We start from the raw sequence: 21,878 nt of genomic DNA, 5'->3' as shown, positions 1-21,878 counted from the left end.
AAATTTAATAGTTGTGAAAAAGTTGTTGCATGAAAAAACAAAATTATGTCTCCATGAGAATAAGTTGGTTTCTATTAATAGTTAATAACTGTTGTAGTTGTGTATTGGGAGTCAATATTTCATGTAGTGATGTTTGTTTTTGTGCAGTTTCCGCTTCTCCCCAAAGACAACTTCTTACAGGTATACTGCAGGTGTTAGCATTGCATCCTGTTATTAATTATATAGTATGGGGCTATGTTCTTGATTTCCTGGTTTTGTTTTGCTCGTCAACATCTTGGTTTGTAAGATTTAGTACAAACTTACTGATTTTATCAAATGAAGGATTGGTAGCTTCAATACATTCTGTATTATAATGCATTGTGTTATAAAGGATCTTATAGGAGTGGTAATGTAATATGAAATATATCAAAACAAGTTCAATTATTTGACATGCCAAGAGCTTTAAGGTTAGTGGAATATAAAAATATAAAAAATTGATAATTTCATTTTACCAGGTACATTTCCACAAGTGTAAGATTCTATTTATCACATAACCAATATTTATGGAAATATATAAAATGTATAGACAAACCTTTCAATTTTATTTTTTTTTTATTCAAGAGAAATCAGACTCCCATTTGGTATAGATTAACATTTGACATTTCCATCTTCTAAGACAATCATGTGACATCATAATTAGAATATGATTATTACCTGTGACATCACAATACAGATGTAATGTTATTACACATGTGTTTTACAATATTATAGCATGGCTGTACGGCTCAGTATGTGATAAAATGCATTATTTCAGTAATTATTTTAATAAACCTTAATATTTTAAACCAGTATGAAAACCTGTAATTCTGCCTTCTTGGATTATCAAAACAGGTTGGATAAAAAAAAATGGAACGTTCATTATTGGTATAAGAACATCAAAAATGCAGGCCATAATTTTGGATATTTTCATGCCACTACCCGCACTGTACTATAAAATTTGAGGCATACAATAATACTATCCATGCATGTCAATTATGTCTCAATTTCATATGGAGGTAGGGTTATTTCTCTATTAAGTTCAAAGATACCGGTACTTATTTAACATAATTCTAGTTAATTTATATCAAAATGTAAAAGTAGATATTTAATTTTGTTGTTATGAAAATCCTCTATATTTACCCTTTGTCTTTTGCATCTGAAATTTATTTGTTCTGATATTTTTTTTTTGCTAATTTCGCCCAAAAAAAAAGAAAAAAAAGGGGAAACACTAGCATTATAGAATTATATTGTCACAATTTTGTTGATGGTGCCATTGATACATAAGCACTCCATAGAAGTTTGACGTATCCAGTATGATGTATAATGCCAATTTTAACACACATTCACCACGTTTAAAAGGTTGTCTTAGATGTAATGTATTTTGTTGATTTTTGCGTACTGATTGTAAACCTTATTAGCTTCTTATGCTACATTTAAGTCATATGTACTTATTAACCTTATTTGTAACCCTAACAACATGCAACCTTTCCCTTGTTGCAACATTACAATGCCTCGCTCCCTGCTAACAGATACAGCATTGCTTGATAATTTACCATAGAGAAATGAGTAACACACTGGTATATATAAGCTGATACATTAATCATTTAAGCTGTACCAGCATGACGACATATAAATGAGTCATATTTGTTTACATGTCTCTATGAAATTGTATCTTGGCATTACATGTATTATGTACCAACAGCAATAGCATGGATGTAAAATATTAAAGTTTTATTTATGATATTTGCTGAAAACATTAAGAAGTGTTTCTGACAAAATTGGCATATTCATTTAGATACATGTATTAAAAAACTGAAAAAAATGTTGTAAAGGACAGTAGACTCGCATATAGCTGAATTAGTTTATAACAAAATTAATAATACACTTGATTAATTAGACATCAAAATTCTTAATCTTCATGACACAGATTACTGGAATAACTTATTATACTGGAGAGACCTACCTCAGTAGACTAATGGCTAATGATACTCTTTCTTAGATCACACTTTGTCTGTACCAACAGTGAAACAAAGGGAAGCAACTCTGATAGATCTTCTGATAGATCAAAATGCCCCAACCTCTGATTCCATCTTTATATTATACAACCTTTTGGTACATTGTTTTATAGCAAAAATCCTATATATACGCATCTTTATGTTATACAACCATTGGTACATTGTACTCAAGATTCACTAATTAGTGTAAAGATTAGTACAGGCATTCATTGCATGACCTTTTTGTGGAGGGTCCATTGGTATTTGATTACTGTTTCTTTCTATTATTGGTGTCTAAGAGTAAGTGAATGTGGTGTTAGATTTGAGAAGGTTGGCTTTAATTTCTCTCTATGTTATTCTTATTTGTAGGATATTGGACATGTATATTGGCATCATTATTCATTTCAGTTCCTGTGTTTGTATCACTATTATTGCAATTATTTTGATTAATAATTTCATGCATTGATTACCCTAACAAGAATAGATGATATATAAGAATATTGTACAATGACCAAAGTAAAATCATGTGTTATACGTATTTATATTCCTTAGCATGGTAATGTACATGTTATTAGATAATTTTGAAGAATTTTAGAATTCTACATTGATAAAATCATTCAGTTCAATTTTATTTTAAAACTTTTAACACTTTAATACTATACTTAATTAAGGATTTTGATGATTTCAATTTTTAAATGAAGATACTGTATATTTACTTTTTATAGCAAAAATCCTATATATACGCATAGTTGTATTGTAGGTTTCATTGTTTATTGATGTGCTACTTAAGCTCGCCTAAAATTGTGTTTGCTTTCAGTAACTATTGCTGTAATAGAGTGTATTTGATGTTGTTAGAGTTTGATTAATTAAGGCACGGTATTATACTTACTGGTGGAATTCTCTATCTAGTTCCCAAGTATACATTTAAATATGTATACCCCGACATGAAATGGAATTGGCATTTCGAAGTATGCATGCAGTTTAATCTAGAATTAAATCAAAGAAATCAGTTATGAATTGAATTTTCAATACTGATAAATTCTGTACAATTTTATTGGGGTTTAGGCTATGGTAAGTTGTAAACTTACAAAATGTATTTTAAAGTCAGCTAAGATAGATAATAATGTTGAACATTGTCCTCGCAAATGTTGAAAAAAATTCTTCTTTCACAATTTATAGCAAATTCAATTATACTTTTTGACTATAGTAATAATTATTCAAATGCAATTATACTTTGAAATTCATAATAACAATATAAGTCACTATTTCTTTTTTAATATTTATCAGTTGAATTATTGTATATTCTAAATATTAAGGGAGTCTGATAACATATTCAAATTTAAAGACTATCTAACACCAATTCCATTAAGAAATTACAATTTACATGTAATACTAATAGTTTATCTCAATTTAACGAGAAAGATGATTTATCATATAAAGGATTTTGTTGTAGTAAAATGATTGTAAAATTATGTTTAACAAGAAAATTGATGGTTTGTTTATCTCCTATAAATGTGTTGTTCACTGTACTTGTATTATTGTTTACCTCCGTCCGCTCCCAGTGGGTTAGGTATTGATTTTTATGGTGTTTTTTTTTATCTGCTGACGGTTTATTATCTTACATTTTGTTTTTTAAGGCCCATCAACCCCAAACAGTCTCGAAGCCGATTTTGACGATTTTAAATCTGCGGACAGCAAGCCGAGTGATAGTAGCCAGTTTTCTTCAGAGCAGTCAGAAAATGAAGATTTTAAAGTGTTTGAGTCTTATCTGGAGGATTTTGAGCGGAGAAAACAGAAACAGCAAGAAAGTCCGCTACATCGTCCTGTGTCGAAGTCGTCACTTCCTTTACCCAGCATGCCTCCTACAGCCGTCCCCACTGCTATCCCAGCAATACGTAACTTGTGGTCAAAGCCGCAGGGTGACGCAGCTGTAACTAGTGTTTCTTCTAAGTCATCCCAAAACTCACAGTTTCACACTCCGGATCTTGTCGTGGCAGACTCATCGGATAAATCCAATGTACAGTTTGGGAATTCTCCTACCAAATCGTCGGATTCTGATTTTGCCGATTTCCAACAAGCACCTGTTGCAGGAAACTTCAGTAAATCTGCTGTTTCTAAATTGGCTGCAGAAAATGACCAATTGAAAGCTTCTGGGAGTGACGTTAGTCTGACATTAATCGGTGATGAAGACAAATATGCTGCATTGAGATCTTTAGACTTTGGATCGGAATTAAGTGCGGAAAATGAAAAAGTTGCAGCAGATGGACTAAACCCTCCTGCAGACAATGAAGAAGATAGTGATAACTGGGCTGATTTCCAAGGCGCTGGTTTGGAAGAGGCACCGGCACAATCAGATCCAGTACCAGCGAATACCGCTGGCACCGATTCAGGAAAGGACAGTATTCTTAGTCTTTTTGACAGTGCACCACCGATCATTTCAACTGCTAATGCTACTTTAATTAGCGATCAACCAATGGATGCTACTCTTACAAGTGTCAAACCAGTAGACAGTAACACAGATTCTGATTGGTCAGGTTTTGATGAGAGTTCTAAAACAAACACGGGTACAATAGGATGGTCAGCACTTTCAGGAGGCAATACTGGAGGTGGACCCGGGGGGTTGCAAGCTGCTCCAGCATTTGAACAAAATGAGACAGAAGGTGACGACTGGGCCGATTTTCAGGGTCCAGATCAGACTTTTAGTAGTGACCAGATTCAGAGTGAAGATAAAGTCGTCTCGGTGAAGAAAGAAGGTTTACGTTCTGAAGAAATTCTTGGTCTGTTTAAGGTAAGAGAACCACAGGAACTCCCTACAGACCTTAAAGTTGTTTATACGCAAAACACAATGGTGAACTCGGAATGGAATCCTAAGGTGGCAGAAACCGCAAATACATATCTGGACGGAGAATCAACATTAGGAGAGAAAAAAGTGTTTTCTTCCAAGGCTAAACGTCTACCATCACTTGGTCCTGATGATGATGAAGATGCTTTCAGAGTTCCACCTCCCATGGATGACGATCATGGGGATGAAGACTTCGGAGAGTTCAGTCGAGGATATGAAGATATGGAGGATTATCATCAGCCTCAAAATATGCTTGACGACAGTCGGAGGAAATTTCCTATACAGGGCATGGGTGTTGTGTCGAAACCAGTGGTCAAGGAGTCCAAACAAACTACAACAACTGCCCAGTCCAGATACGCAGACATAATGGCACTTGACCAGACCGATGTCGACCAAGGTCTGCCCAAGGATCCACTTGAAATGAGTCAGGACCGACTGTCCATAACAAAAAGTGAGGACTCCCAGTCAGTGTCCAGTCTTGAGCTTCCGTTCTCTAAAGGTCGGGTACAGAATGTTCTGGACCAGGACACACAGTCTATATCGAGTAACGAGTACGGAAACTTTGAAACTACCCTTCCGAGGAAACTGGATACTCCAGTCAATGTTGAGTCAAAGTCTGTGGATAGTTTGGACCTGATTAAAGACGAAGGTAACGCTGATAGCAGTGAGGATCAGGTGTCAGGGGACCAGTCTCGGGAACCTAGTCCAGAGAAGGTGACCGAACAGGGTAATGTCGGCAGTTCTGGCGTAGACAACTCCGTCAACTCTGTCAATAGTAAGTATACATTGATAAAAAGCTTCAAAATAATTTAACGCTGAAAATCTTTGGTAAAGAATATTATTTTAAAAAAATCATTGTTAGAGTTAAGAACATTATGCATTTAAAATTTAACGTTAAGGTAATCCATAAACGGTCTAGCAATGAACAAAATTCAGGGCAGAGAATTTCATCTAGAAACTAAAATCAGTGGTTTAAATCGTTAGCACATGTTAACTCCAGCTGTTATATAATTAATACTGAAATATAAAACAAAGTTCAATAATCAATTTTTCAACAAAATCTATTACATGTATAATAATTATAGAATAGAATTAAAATGTGATTGGTTCAATTACTTATAGATCTGAGACTTCAAAAAGTAAATATGTCCTTTTTTATTCGTAAAATATGTTCTTGTTGAAATGTTTTTTGGTACGATTTGACTGACAGAATGTTGTCATTCTGAAGTATTGTTTGTTATAATATTCCAGTCAACGAGGCTTATCGAGCATCTATGCCTTTACCGGTCTTGGGCGATAGATACAGTAATATTCTACAAGACATTCCCGTAAGTGAAAGTATATTGAATTTTAAGGGTATCAATGGAGGCTTAATGTTTTTGGTCTCCTGCTTACAATATAATTGTCAAAAACTCAAAAGTTGATTTGTTTTACTCCAAAGTAATCAAATCCAGATCATTATAGGTAGTCGTTTTTTGAAGCATAATGAGTGGAAAAAGTTAAGCAAGATTTTTGCTTTGCGATTTTGATATTGGTATCCTTTAACCTTTTAGAAGTGTTATATATACATTATGTACGTATATAATGACCTAATATACTACTTAAATCTCTGTTGATAACATTTCTTCTTTTTTTAAGGGAAGCGACAAACATTCTTACGAGTGGCAGCGTTGCCTTGACAACAGTTACCGTATGATCAAGGATGCTAACAACATCTTTAACTCTATCAGTAGTTCTGTGGTGTGTAATGAAGTCCTGAAATCGGAGCAGGGGTCGGAGTACGTCCAGGGAGTTGTGGAGATCTTCAGAGTTGTATGTCGTATCACCACGTCTATGAAAACACAAGGTATTATCTCATAATTGTCTGCATGGACAAATATGTCTTCTGGATTTCAATGATTATTTTGATTTACTATTTTTCTACAAATCTTGCATTGTTTGTATTACAACATGTACAACATAGAGTTGTACTGATAAAACATATCAAAACATATCATTGTCTTAACAGTTTAAAATCCATTTGAGAAGAAAATGTATGATGACGTCCTATTTTGATAATAAAACATATGGATGGCCCAAACATATATACATATTAAGATGAATCTATATGGTGTACATTAATTTATCTCAGCCTGAAGTATATGTTAAAATGTAAATATTGTAAATATTACCACAAACCCTCCACTTCTGGGTGACATGTTCTAATCTCATGTTGGACAGTTGCTAGGTACTGACCGCTGGTCAGTGGTTTTCCTCCTGTTACTCCTATTTCTTCCACCATCAAGCCTGGCACATCTATACATGACATGCCTGTTAATAGGACGTAAAACTTGAGAATGTGAAACAAACTTTCAGAAATGAGACCAATAACTTTTCTCCCTTAGACTAGTTGATTTGTTTAAAACGATATATACACAAGACCTTGACTGTATTCATCAATAGAGCTGATCATGAACTGGTCAAAATTTAATGCCATGGACAACACCAAATCCGTCTTTGCATATTACAGGTAAGTGTCCTTTGTGATGTCATCATTTTGTATGTGAAAGTCATGTTCTTTTCTGTGAAAAGTATGACGATACACTGACAAACATATGACATCACAATATCTACCTATCCACAGAATATGCTACACTGAGTTACAGATATATACAAGTATCGAGTCCGTTGGAAGTAAAACTTTTTATTTTTCTACAAGATCCCCTCACTTTTTAACCTGATATGAATATGTTACGTTTTAATTTTCCAGGTCTGGCAACAGATAAACTCACCCAGCTACTGAAGGATATTGACCTTTCCTGGAACAATTTGACAGCATTTCTGGTCGGGGGAAATCTTATGGTTAGTATTGCTAACCTTCTTTTCTACAGATACCGGTACCCTGTAATACACAGTAATAAAATACACAACACAAAATGCATATCATCATCTTAGTTTTCCACAAAATTGCAAAAAATATCATTCTTAGAAAACAATATGTTATATAGGGGTAGTTATTATCTTGTTTAGTAACAGATTATTAAGTTTCAAATTGAATGTAGTTTCCCATTCATTTCTTCAAATGTCAACAATAAACCATTTAAATAGCTTACCCCTAACACAATTTTAACTACATGTATTATGAATTGTGTGAATTGTGAATTACCATTAAATGCAATGAAGCTAGTTTGGAAACAACATAATATATGGATCAGCCATTAGCTTACGCTTCTAGCTACGCTTGATTTGAACAAAGAAAGTTTCAATGAAAAGACCTTTTAAATGTATTTATACAGGGAGTATGGAAATAACGAACTAGTAAACTATAGTTTATATTGTATCATAATTTACAAAGCTATTTTAATTACAATGATTTTCTTTTAATGTAGCCGGACGACAACTCTCTCCATTTCAACAACGCCATTTTGAAATCGGACGACTCGCTATCACAGAGGAAGGCATGCGGTGTATGTCTGTTAAATGTAGACGTACAGAGTAAAAACTTCAGTCGCGAGGAGGATTGTCCCAAACTGACATACGGGGGACGACAGTATCACGCCGCGTGTGCTAACTTCTGGGTGAACTGTGTGGACTCTACTTTACCAGCTCTGAAATTACCAGAATTATTGTGAAAAGGAGTTATTTTTAGAAATACATGTATTTTGTTAAAAATAAGGTGCAAATTATAATTGTTATGTTAATTTTTCAATCATGTATACTTTAATTATTCAAATTATGAATTGTGCTGTTGGGACTTACCTTGGTAATTCACTTTCTAAAAAAAATGTGATTGCTAGTTTTGCTTTTGATTCTTGAAGCTTTAACCATTTCCAATCCTGATTTGATTTTCTGTTTTAATAAAATGATCTTGTACATTTTATACATGTTACTAAGTAGGAGAGATACAATGTTTTGCATACACGAAGATATAAGGTTTTGTCAGAGAGAGGAAGGGAAAAAAAACGGAAAGTCAAATGTAATCTGATCAGAAAAAAAACATCCCTGCATTTTAGTGTTGGGCATTGTAGGATTTAGCATTGATAATTAAATTACTTGCATTTTAGAGTTTGGCATATGGCATTATGTAATTCAATACGTAAAATGATAGCCACATAAGATGTGGACTTTCGAGTATGGGTACTGTTATAGTTTGTGGTTGTTATAAGTTTGTCAACAAATAAAATGTTTAAAAGTATTTATTCAGAATTGATGCTAAATTCAATCACAATTTACTCTTTCTCCAACAATGTTAGCGGTTAAACATCGTCCAGATACTATTGAAATATTACATCATCTTCACTTGCACGATAATTAGCATCTCATGATTAATAGGCTGTCCAGTGGACTCGTCTAGTAATTTTAGTCCCTGTCATACTAAAGAGATTGCGTAAGTAATTACCTGGTATGTATTCTCTAGAAATTGTATGATATAACATTATTGTATGATTTCCTGAGATAAATTTACACAATGAGATAAAGCATTTCATAGATAAAATTATTGTTTCCGATATTTTTGTTGTAAATCACGGTCAGATTTTTCAAATTCGCAATAATGACTTTAATTATTAATTCATAATACTGAAACTGATTTCACCACCTTTTCCTAAACTTTGTTCCAAAATGCTTGGATAATGAATTATGAAACATCTGGTAATTTACGGTTATGTAATGTTTGATGGATTTTCTGAATGCATGCATGATTTGAACATGATTGGAATTCGAAAAGTCTGCTTCAATTCTGTCTTGTCTAAAAAAGCTTTCAATGTCTACATATTTTTCTTTCATTTTTATTTTTTTTAGGTTTATAATACTTATGAATTTGTTACTTTGCTGTAAATTACAACATATGTCCTTATATCTTTCTGAGACACAGGGACTTGGCATCACTTTCAAACTCCACATCTATTTACATGTATATTGATGCTTCTAATATGTATATAATGCTAGTGGGGTCAAGATTGTACCAAGCCCCTGTGTTTCCGAGAAATGTCTACCAGTGTTTAAGGTCAGTGCAATATTTGGTGTATAAATATGTAAATGTAATTTATGGTTGATGAATGTTATATGTAAATGTTGACATTCCCTTGTTCATGTATACTGTTTACAAAATTACGTATACATTTACCATAGAGCTATTAAAATAAATTTGTTAAATATGTCAAAATGGTGTGGATTTCTTTATTAGGCATAGCATATTAATATTTATTCTATATGAAGCCTCATTCTTAGCATGATTGGTTTCTATATACAAATTCAATATTTTGTTATGTCTGGTCATTTTTAAACTTCAAATGATACCGATTTTAAGCTAGACATTACCCGAAGAAGATGGTACATTGGTTTGACTCAAATTAGTGTAGATATTGAATAAAAAAAAATTTAAAGTATGATAACAGTTACTTCCCCTATAGCTAAAATAGCTAGTTAAAATTAATAATGGTTATGCTTTCAAGGAAAACAAGCAAGAATACAAATGTATTATTTTTCTGTTTGGAACCGTTTTCATCAAATGTATTAACAGGGCCCCTGAAAACATTGAATAAGATTACGCACTATTGCGGGAATAGATGGATTTCAGACGATTTGTTTATTTCACTTCACAGGGAGACATACATTTGCTGACAATTCTGATTTCCTGCAAATAGTTCCATAAACATCGCCACACGAATTATAGATGTTCCAAATGAAATAATGCGAATGATCGTGGAGATCATTACGCCAACCTTTCCAGTGGAAACAGGGAGGAGCTGAAATGAGGGTTCGTTCGCTCGGGCGGCACAGTTTCTCATGTTTTTAGGTCCACTCGGTTTGCCACGGCTTGGCTCGGCTATGTTGAACTCGGTCCACAGGAGTAACAGAAAGGCTGTGAAAGAGATGTTTTCGAGGAACTCGTTCAACTCTAGCAACGACAGGAAAAATCAAGCGCTGAAAGTACGATGGAATATCCAGCTGAAACAGAAATTAAGAAAGATATTATTTTCTGAAACCGCATCTCCAAGAAAAACCTGGAGTATTTCGTAGATCTTGTGAAAACTGAAGAAAGAGATTGTCACGTGGAATACGTTAAAATGCACCGACCGTGTAAACATCGATTAGTGAATGAGATATTTTCTGAAACTCCTGAAGCCACAATTTGCCGGAACACCGTTAAGACCGCATTGCCAACAGCAACAGAGAAGCTGAGATAAAAAAATATCGGTGAACTAGATATGCCCGGACCGTGAGCAGAAACACGGATGATTAGAGTGAGACAAGCCTTGGAACTTCACAAGCCATTTTTCTGACAGTCCTTAATCTGCACCTGCAAACACAAATAGAAAATAAAATAAAACAAATAAATCAATGTTCAAAATGGGACATTTAGCTCATTCAACCTGCGTCGTCAGGGGAAACAGTAATATTGTTAATGAGATATTTCCCAGAACTCCTTAGGAACACATCACCAGCAGAAACAAAGGTGTTGAGAGTTAAACATTTCTGTAAATTCCATTATCCGATATTTACTGAAACTCCTTCGATCAATACCGTCAAAAGAAATAGAGATGCTGACCAGAAACATAGATGATGACAGGGAGGCATTTTTTGAACTCCTTTAGTCGATATTTTCTTTATCCGCATCGCAAAAAGAAACAGTGATGTTGTAAATAGGGCATTTCTTGTAACTCATTAAACTGAAATTTTTCCATCAATCCGCATCGCCAACAAAAACATAAATGTTGAAAATAAGATGATTTTGTTAAACCTGTTTAGCCGCAGCGATTGGAAGAAAACATCGATGATTCGAATGAGATAATTCCTAGAACTCCAAAAGACTCCTTAAATGCTAAGAAATGAGAAGATGTCGTTAAACCTGTTATACCTATCGATTGGGAAATTATTGATAATGTGAATGAGATATTTCTTGGAACTCCTTTATATAAATAAGATGATTTTATTAGACCTGTTAAGCTGCATTGACCTTAAAAACATTGATGATGCCAATGAGAAACTTCCTGGAACTCCATCGAACGCTATTTTCTATGACTCCTTAAATGCTAAAACTATGAGATGATGTCGTTAAACCTGTTATGTCGCATCGACCGGGAAAACATCGATGATCTGAGTGAAATATTTTCTGTAACTCCTTACGCCAATATCTTCTGGAACTCCATTAATACCGTTTCGCAAACAGAAACAGATATTTGTAAAGATAACTGATAATATAGTAAAGGACACTGATAATATTTTAAAACAGTAATTAAATAATATTCCTTAAAAGGAGCGTATGGCCTTAAACATTCCAAATGATCAGGTCACGAGGCTACAAGGTTGCAGCATCCGCACATGTTTATAACCTCCTTCGACATGTACAGTCGGGTAATGCTACCATCAGGAGACAACCTAGCGAAGTATTATAAGGAATCACAGACAAGAAATTTATCGTCTGTCAAAAGGTCACATTTCAACAAGTATTCTTCACCATAGCATATTGTTTAACCCGCCACGAGAAATCCATGGACATAGGAAAGTGGATCTTAGATTATTTCGTAGAATTCATTTAGCCAAGAGGAAACATTGGTTGAGAAAGAGATGATTTTGTTGAACACATTAAATCCGAATCCAAATAAGAAACAGAGAGGTTTAAACAGAGATGCTGAACATGAGATGATTTTGTTGAATCCGTTTCATTTCTTGTAATTTCATAAGCCATTTGTTCTGAGAGTCCATGAATCCGCATTTGCTAACAGAAACAAATGTGTTAACATGAGATGATTTTGTTCAACACATTAACTCCGAATTAGGGAGTGTAAACTGAGATGAATTCATAAAACTCATTAAACCTACATCGTCAGGGGAAACAGCAATGTTGTGAATGAGATATTTCCCAGAACTCCTTAGGACCGCATCACCAACAGAAACAAAGATGCTGACAGTTAGACATTTATGTAAATTCCATAATCCGATATTTTCTGAAACTCCTTCAATCCATGTCGTCAACAGAAACAGAGATGCTGAAAATGAGATGCTTTTGATGAATTGGCTAGGGCCGTATAGCCAACAGAAACACTGATTGTGAGAGGTAGATGTTTCTGGAAACTCCATAATTAGATTTCTTTAAAACAAATTCAATCCACATCGCCAACAGAAATAGAGGTGCTGAAAATGAGTTGATGTTTTTAAATTGTATATGTCGAATGTAAATGAGATATGACCATGTCGTGAATATGACATTTCGTTAGAACTCGAGAAGCCGATATTTTCTGGAACTGTATTAAGACCACATCGCCAACAGAAACACAGATGATGAGACTTAGACATTTCTAGGAGCTTCAGAATCCGATATTTCCTGAGATGTTGAAATTAAGATGATTTCGTTGAACTCATTAAGTTCGAATCAACATAAGAGTTAGGGAGGCTAAAACTGAGATGATTTAAGCAATCTAATTAAACCTGCATCACCAAGGGACGGGAACAGCGATATTGTTATTGCGGTATATCCTGGATCTCCTTAACACCGCATCAACAGCAGAAACAGAGATGCTGAAAATAAGATGATTTTGTTAGACCTGTAAAGCTGCAGTGACCTTAAAACATTGCTGATGAGAAATTTCCTGGAACTCCATTAAACGCTATTTTCTATGATTCCTTAGATGCTGAAGCAATGAGATGAAGACTTTAATCTGTTATGTCGCATCGACCGGGAAAACAACGATGATGTGAGTGAGATATTTCCTGGAACTCCTTACGCCAATATTTTCTGGACCTCCATTAACATCGTTTCACAAACAGAAACAGATATTTTTTAAGATAACTAAAGGACACTGATAATTTTTTAAAACACAGTAATTGAAGAATATTCCCCAAATTGTGACCAATGAATTCATGTTGTTTTTCTGAACATTTTCAACTTTACTGACCATAAGGAATGAGTGTGACCACCCAAAAGTAGCAGAGGCGGCTTATCTACTTCTAAACCATGAACTTCGTGGATATAAAAGACCGCATCCAGTTCATAGCAAGGAGCGTATGGCCTTAAACATTCCAAATGATCAGGTCACGAGGCTACTAGGTTGCAGCATCCGCACATGTTTATAACCTCCTTCGACACGTACAGTCGGGTAATGCTACCATCAGGAGACAACCTAGCGAAGTATTATAAGGAATCACAGACAAGAAATTTATCGTCTGTCAAAAGGTCACATTTCAACAAGTATTCTTCACCATAGCATATTGTTTAACCCGCCACGAGAAATCCATGGACATAGGAAAGTGGATCTTAGATTATTTCGTAGAATTCATTTAGCCAAGAGGAAACATTGGTTGAGAAAGAGATGATTTTGTTGAACACATTAAATCCGAATCCAAATAAGAAACAGAGAGGTTTAAACAGAGATGCTGAACATGAGATGATTTTGTTGAATCCGTTTCATTTCTTGTAATTTCATAAGCCATTTGTTCTGAGAGTCCATGAATCCGCATTTGCTAACAGAAACAAATGTGTTAACATGAGATGATTTTGTTCAACACATTAACTCCGAATTAGGGAGTGTAAACTGAGATGAATTCATAAAACTCATTAAACCTACATCGTCAGGGGAAACAGCGATGTTGTGAATGAGATATTTCCCGGAACTCCTTAGGACCGCATCACCAACAGAAACAAAGATGCTGACAATTAGACATTTATGTTAATTCCATAATACGATATTTTCTGAAACTCCTTCAATCCATGTCGTCAACAGAAACAGAGATGCTGAAAATGAGATGCTTTTGATGAATTGGCTAAGGCCGTATCGCCAACAGAAACACAGGTGGTGAGAGGTAGACATTTCTGGAAACTCCATAATCAGATATCTTTAAAACAAATTCAATCCACATCGCCAACAGAAATAGAGGTGCTGAAAATGAGTTGATGTTTTTAAATTGTATATGTCGAATGTAAATGAGATATGACCATGTCGTGAATATGACATTTCGTTAGAACTCGAGAAGCCGATATTTTCTGGAACTGTATTAAGACCACATCGCCAACAGAAACACAGATGATGAGACTTAGACATTTCTAGGAGCTTCAGAATCCGATATTTCCTGAGATGTTGAAATTAAGATGATTTCGTTGAACTCATTAAGTTCGAATCAACATAAGAGTTAGGGAGGCTAAAACTGAGATGATTTAAGCAATCTAATTAAACCTGCATCACCAAGGGACGGGAACAGCGATATTGTTATTGCGGTATATCCTGGATCTCCTTAACACCGCATCAACAGCAGAAACAGAGATGCTGAAAATAAGATGATTTTGTTAGACCTATAAAGCTGCAGTGACCTTAAAACATTGCTGATGAGAAATTTCCTGGAACTCCATCAAACGCTATTTTCTATGACTCCTTAGATGATAAAACAATGAGATGAAGACGTTTAATCTGTTATGTCGCATCGACCGGGAAAACAACGATGATGTGAGTGAGATATTTCCTGGAACTCCTTACGCCAATATTTTCTGGACCTCCATTAACATCGTTTCACAAACAGAAACAGATATTTTTAAAGATAACTAAAGGACACTGATAATTTTTTAAAACACAGTAATTGAAGAATATTCCCCAAATTGTGACCAATGAATTGATGTTGTTTTTCTGAACATTTTCAACTTTACTGACCATAAGGAATGAGCGTGACCACCCAAAAGTAGCAGAGGCGGCTTATCTACTTCTAAACCATGAACTTCGTGGATATAAAAGACCGCATCCAGTTCATAGCAAGGAGCGTATGGCCTTAAACATTCCAAATGATCAGGTCACGAGGCTACTAGGTTGCAGCATCCGCACATGTTTATAACCTCCTTCGACACGTACAGTCGGGTAATGCTACCATCAGGAGACAACCTAGCGAAGTATTATAAGGAATCACAGACAAGAAATTTATCGTCTGTCAAAAGGTCACATTTCAACAAGTATTCTTCACCATAGCATATTGTTTAACCCGCCACGAGAAATCCATGGACATAGGAAAGTGGATCTTAGATTATTTCGTAGAATTCATTTAGCCAAGAGGAAACATTGGTTGAGAAAGAGATGATTTTGTTGAACACATTAAATCCGAATCCAAATAAGAAACAGAGAGGTTTAAACAGAGATGCTGAAAATGAGATGATTTTGTTGAATCCGTTTCATTTCTTGCAACTTCATAAGCATTTGTTCTGAGAGTCCATGAATCCGAATTTTGCTAACAGAAACAAATATGCTAAAATGAGATGATTTCGTTCAACACATTAACTCCGAATTAGGGAGTTTAAACTCAGATGAATTCATAAAACTCATTAAACCTACATCGTCAGGGGAAACAGCGATGTTGTGAATGAGATATTTCCCGAACTCCTTAGGACCGCATCACCAACAGAAACAAAGATGCTGACAATTAGACATTTATGTAAATTCCATAATCCGATATTTTCTGAAACTCCTTCAATCCATGTCGTCAACAGAAACAGAGATGCTGAAAATGAGATGCTTTTGATGAATTGGCTAAGGCCGTATCGCCAACAGAAACACAGGTGGTGAGAGGTAGACATTTCTGGAAACTCCATAATCAGATATCTTTAAAACAAATTCAATCCACATCGCCAACAGAAATAGAGGTGCTGAAAATGAGTTGATGTTTTTAAATTGTATATGTGAATGTAAATGAGATATGACCATGTTGTGAATATGACATTTCGTTAGAACTCGAGAAGCCGATATTTTCTGGAACTGTATTAAGACCACATCGCCAACAGAAACACAGATGATGAGACTTAGACATTTCTGGAGCTTCAGAATCCGATATTTCCTGAGATGTTGAAATTGAGATGATTTCGTTGAACTCATTAAGTTCGAATCAACATAAGAGTTAGGGAGGCTAAAACTGAGATGATTTCAGCAATCTAATTAAACCTGCATCACCAAGGGACGGGAACAGCGATATTGTTATTGCGGTATATCCTGGATCTCCTTAACACCGCATCAACAGCAGAAACAGAGATGCTGAAAATAAGATGATTTTGTTAGACCTGTAAAGCTGCAGTGACCTTAAAACATTGCTGATGAGAAATTTCCTGGAACTCCATCAAACGCTATTTTCTATGACTCCTTAGATGATAAAACAATGAGATGAAGACGTTTAATCTGTTATGTCGCATCGACCGGGAAAACAACGATGATGTGAGTGAGATATTTCCTGGAACTCCTTACGCCAATATTTTCTGGACCTCCATTAACATCGTTTCACAAACAGAAACAGATATTTTTAAAGATAACTAAAGGACACTGATAATTTTTTAAAACACAGTAATTGAAGAATATTCCCCAAATTGTGACCAATGAATTGATGTTGTTTTTCTGAACATTTTCAACTTTACTGACCATAAGGAATGAGTGTGACCACCCAAAAGTAGCAGAGGCGGCTTATCTACTTCTAAACCATGAACTTCGTGGATATAAAAGACCGCATCCAGTTCATAGCAAGGAGCGTATGGCCTTAAACATTCCAAATGATCAGGTCACGAGGCTACTAGGTTGCAGCATCCGCACATGTTTATAACCTCCTTCGACACGTACAGTCGGGTAATGCTACCATCAGGAGACAACCTAGCGAAGTATTATAAGGAATCACAGACAAGAAATTTATCGTCTGTCAAAAGGTCACATTTCAACAAGTATTCTTCACCATAGCATATTGTTTAACCCGCCACGAGAAATCCATGGACATAGGAAAGTGGATCTTAGATTATTTCGTAGAATTCATTTAGCCAAGAGGAAACATTGGTTGAGAAAGAGATGATTTTGTTGAACACATTAAATCCGAATCCAAATAAGAAACAGAGAGGTTTAAACAGAGATGCTGAACATGAGATGATTTTGTTGAATCCGTTTCATTTCTTGTAATTTCATAAGCCATTTGTTCTGAGAGTCCATGAATCCGCATTTGCTAACAGAAACAAATGTGTTAACATGAGATGATTTTGTTCAACACATTAACTCCGAATTAGGGAGGCTAAAACTGAGATGAATTCATAAAACTCATTAAACCTACATCGTCAGGGGAAACAGCGATGTTGTGAATGAATTCATAAAACTCATTAAACCTACATCGTCATCACCAACAGAAACAAAGATGCTGACAGTTAGACATTTATGTAAATTCCATAATACGATATTTTCTGAAACTCCTTCAATCCATGTCGTCAACAGAAACAGAGATGCTGAAAATGAGATGCTTTTGATGAATTGGCTAGGGCCGTATAGCCAACAGAAACACTGATTGTGAGAGGTAGACATTTCTGGAAACTCCATAATCAGATATCTTTAAAACAAATTCAATCCACATCGCCAACAGAAATAGAGGTGCTGAAAATGAGTTGATGTTTTTAAATTGTATATGTCGAATGTAAATGAGATATGACCATGTCGTGAATATGACATTTCGTTAGAACTCGAGAAGCCGATATTTTCTGGAACTGTATTAAGATCACATCGCCAACAGAAACACAGATGATGAGACTTAGACATTTCTGGGAGCTTCATAATCCGATATTTTCTGAGATGTTGAAATTGAGATGAATTCGTTGAACCCATTAAATTCGAATCAACATCAGAGTTAGGGAGGCTAAAACTGAGATGATTTCAGCAATCTAATTAAACCTGCATCACCAAGGGACGGGAAAAGCGATATTGTTAATGCGGTATATCCTTGATCTCTTTAACACCGCATCAACAGCAGAAACAGAGATGCTGAAAATAAGATGATTTTGTTAGACCTGTAAAGCTGCAGTGACCTTAAAACATTGCTGATGAGAAATTTTCTGGAACTCCATCAAACGCTATTTTCTATGACTCCTTAGATGATAAAACAATGAGATGAAGACGTTTAATCTGTTATGTCGCATCGACCGGGAAAACAACGATGATGTGAGTGAGATATTTCCTGGAACTCCTTACGCCAATATTTTCTGGACCTCCATTAACATCGCTTCGCCAACAGAAACAGATATTTTTAAAGATAACTAAAGGACACTGATATTTTTTTAAAACACAGTAATTGAAGAATATTCCCCAAATTGTGACCAATGAATTGATGTTGTTTTTCTGAACATTTTCAACTTTACTGACCATAAGGAATGAGTGTGACCACCCAAAAGTAGCAGAGGCGGCTTATCTACTTCTAAACCATGAACTTCGTGGATATAAAAGACCGCATCCAGTTCATAGCAAGGAGCGTATGGCCTTAAACATTCCAAATGATCAGGTCACGAGGCTACTAGGTTGCAGCATCCGCACATGTTTATAACCTCCTTCGACACGTACAGTCGGGTAATGCTACCATCAGGAGACAACCTAGCGAAGTATTATAAGGAATCACAGACAAGAAATTTATCGTCTGTCAAAAGGTCACATTTCAACAAGTATTCTTCACCACAGCATATTGTTTAACCCGCAACGAGAAATCCATGGACATAGGAAAGTGGATCTTAGATGATTTCGTAGAATTCATTTAGCCAAGAGGAAACATTGGTTGAGAAAAAGATGATTTTGTTGAACACATTAACTCCGAATCCACATAAGAAACAGAGAGGTTTAAACAGAGATGCTGAACATGAGATGATTTTGTTGAATCCGTTTCATTTCTTGTAATTTCATAAGCCATTTGTTCTGAGAGTCCATGAATCCGCATTTGCTAACAGAAACAAATGTGTTAACATGAGATGATTTTGTTCAACACATTAACTCCGAATTAGGGAGTGTAAACTGAGATGAATTCATAAAACTCATTAAACCTACATCGTCAGGGGAAACAGCGATGTTGTGAATGAGATATTTCCCGGAACTCCTTAGGACCGCATCACCACAGAAACAAAGATGCTGACAATTAGACATTTATGTTAATTCCATAATACGATATTTTCTGAAACTCCTTCAATCCATGTCGTCAACAGAAACAGAGATGCTGAAAATGAGATGCTTTTGATGAATTGGCTAAGGCCATATCGCCAACAGAAACACAGGTGGTGAGAGGTAGACATTTCTGGAAACTCCATAATCAGATATCTTTAAAACAATTTAAATCCACATCGCCAACAGAAATAGAGGTGCTGAAAATGAGTTGATGTTTTTAAATTGTATATGTCGAATGTAAATGAGATATGACCATGTCGTGAATATGACATTTCGTTAGAACTCGAGAAGCCGATATTTTCTGGAACTGTATTAAGACCACATCGCCAACAGAAACACAGATGATGAGACTTAGACATTTCTGGGAGCTTCAGAATCCGATATTTTCCTGAGATGTTGAAATTGAGATGATTTCGTTGAACTCATTAAGTTCGAATCAACATAAGAGTTAGGGAGGCTAAAACTGAGACGATTTCAGCAATCTAATTAAACCTGCATCACCAAGGGAAGGGAACAGCGATATTGTTTATTGCGGTATATCCTGGATCTCCTTAACACCGCATCAACAGCAGAAACAGAGATGCTGAAAATAAGATGATTTTGTTAGACCTGTAAAGCTGCAGTGACCTTAAAACATTGCTGATGAGAAATTTCCTGGAACTCCATTAAACGCTATTTTCTATGATTCCTTAGATGCTGAAGCAATGAGATGAAGACTTTAATCTGTTATGTCGCATCGACCGGGAAAACAACGATGACGTGAGTGAGATATTTCCTGGAACTCCTTACGCCAATATTTTCTGGACCTCCATTAACATCGTTTCACAAACAGAAACAGATATTTTTAAAGATAACTAAAGGACACTGATAATTTTTTAAAACACAGTAATTGAAGAATATTCCCCAAATTGTGACCAATGAATTGATGTTGTTTTTCTGAACATTTTCAACTTTACTGACCATAAGGAATGAGTGTGACCACCCAAAAGTAGCAGAGGCGGCTTATCTACTTCTAAACCATGAACTTCGTGGATATAAAAGACCGCATCCAGTTCATAGCAAGGAGCGTATGGCCTTAAACATTCCAAATGATCAGGTCACGAGGCTACTAGGTTGCAGCATCCGCACATGTTTATAACCTCCTTCGACACGTACAGTCGGGTAATGCTACCATCAGGAGACAACCTAGCGAAGTATTATAAGGAATCACAGACAAGAAATTTATCGTCTGTCAAAAGGTCACATTTCAACAAGTATTCTTCACCATAGCATATTGTTTAACCCGCCACGAGAAATCCATGGACATAGGAAAGTGGATCTTAGATTATTTCGTAGAATTCATTTAGCCAAGAGGAAACATTGGTTGAGAAAAAGATGATTTTGTTGAACACATTAACTCCGAATCCACATAAGAAAACAGAGAGGTTTAAACAGAGATGCTGAAAATGAGATGATTTTGTTGAATCCGTTTCATTTCTAGCAACTTCATAAGACATTTGTTCTGATAGTCCATGAATCCGCATTTGCTAACAGAAACAAATGTGCTAAAATGAGATGATTTCGTTCAACACATTAACTCCGAATTAGGGAGTGTAAACTGAGATGAATTCATAAAACTCATTAAACCTACATCGTCAGGGGAAACAGCGATGTTGTGAATGAGATATTTCCCGGAACTCATTAAACCTACATCGTCATCACCAACAGAAACAAAGATGCTGACAGTTAGACATTTATGTAAATTCCATAATACGATATTTTCTGAAACTCCTTCAATCCATGTCGTCAACAGAAACAGAGATGCTGAAAATGAGATGCTTTTGATGAATTGGCTAGGGCCGTATCGCCAACAGAAACACTGATTGTGAGAGGTAGACTTTTCTGGAAACTCCATAATCAGATATCTTTAAAACAAATTCAATCCACATCGCCAACAGAAATAGAGGTGCTGAAAATGAGTTGATGTTTTTAAATTGTATATGTCGAATGTAAATGAGATATGACCATGTCGTGAATATGACATTTCGTTAGAACTCGAGAAGCCGATATTTTCTGGAACTGTATTAAAACAACATCGCCAACAGAAAATAGATGATGAGACTTAGACATTTCTGGAAGCTTCAGAATCCGATATTT

The 21,878-nt window shown here is 35.4% G+C and overlaps 1 protein-coding gene across 3 annotated transcripts in view; it reads left to right on the top strand.

The window, feature by feature from the left end:
- LOC138331729 (synergin gamma-like) overlaps positions 1 to 9,991 on the top strand; it is a 28,570-nt gene extending 18,579 nt beyond the window's left edge. For 2 of the 3 annotated variants that reach the window (XM_069279482.1, XM_069279484.1), the window contains exons 13-18: positions 148 to 180; positions 3,650 to 5,629; positions 6,106 to 6,182; positions 6,493 to 6,700; positions 7,604 to 7,695; positions 8,223 to 9,991. In XM_069279482.1, coding sequence (XP_069135583.1) covers positions 148 to 180; positions 3,650 to 5,629; positions 6,106 to 6,182; positions 6,493 to 6,700; positions 7,604 to 7,695; positions 8,223 to 8,465 — 2,633 coding nt within the window. In that variant the 3' untranslated portion in view covers positions 8,466 to 9,991. The remainder of the gene's footprint in view (positions 1 to 147; positions 181 to 3,649; positions 5,630 to 6,105; positions 6,183 to 6,492; positions 6,701 to 7,603; positions 7,696 to 8,222) is intronic. The other variant, XM_069279483.1, reaches the window with a different exon arrangement.
- The last annotated feature ends 11,887 nt before the right edge of the window (positions 9,992 to 21,878 follow it).

Source organism: Argopecten irradians, chromosome 9 (genome assembly GCF_041381155.1).
Source record: "Argopecten irradians isolate NY chromosome 9, Ai_NY, whole genome shotgun sequence".
Lineage (NCBI taxonomy): Eukaryota > Metazoa > Mollusca > Bivalvia > Pectinida > Pectinidae > Argopecten > Argopecten irradians.
Note: the sequence above shows the minus strand (reverse complement) of the source record. Positions and strands in the feature narration are given on the sequence as shown.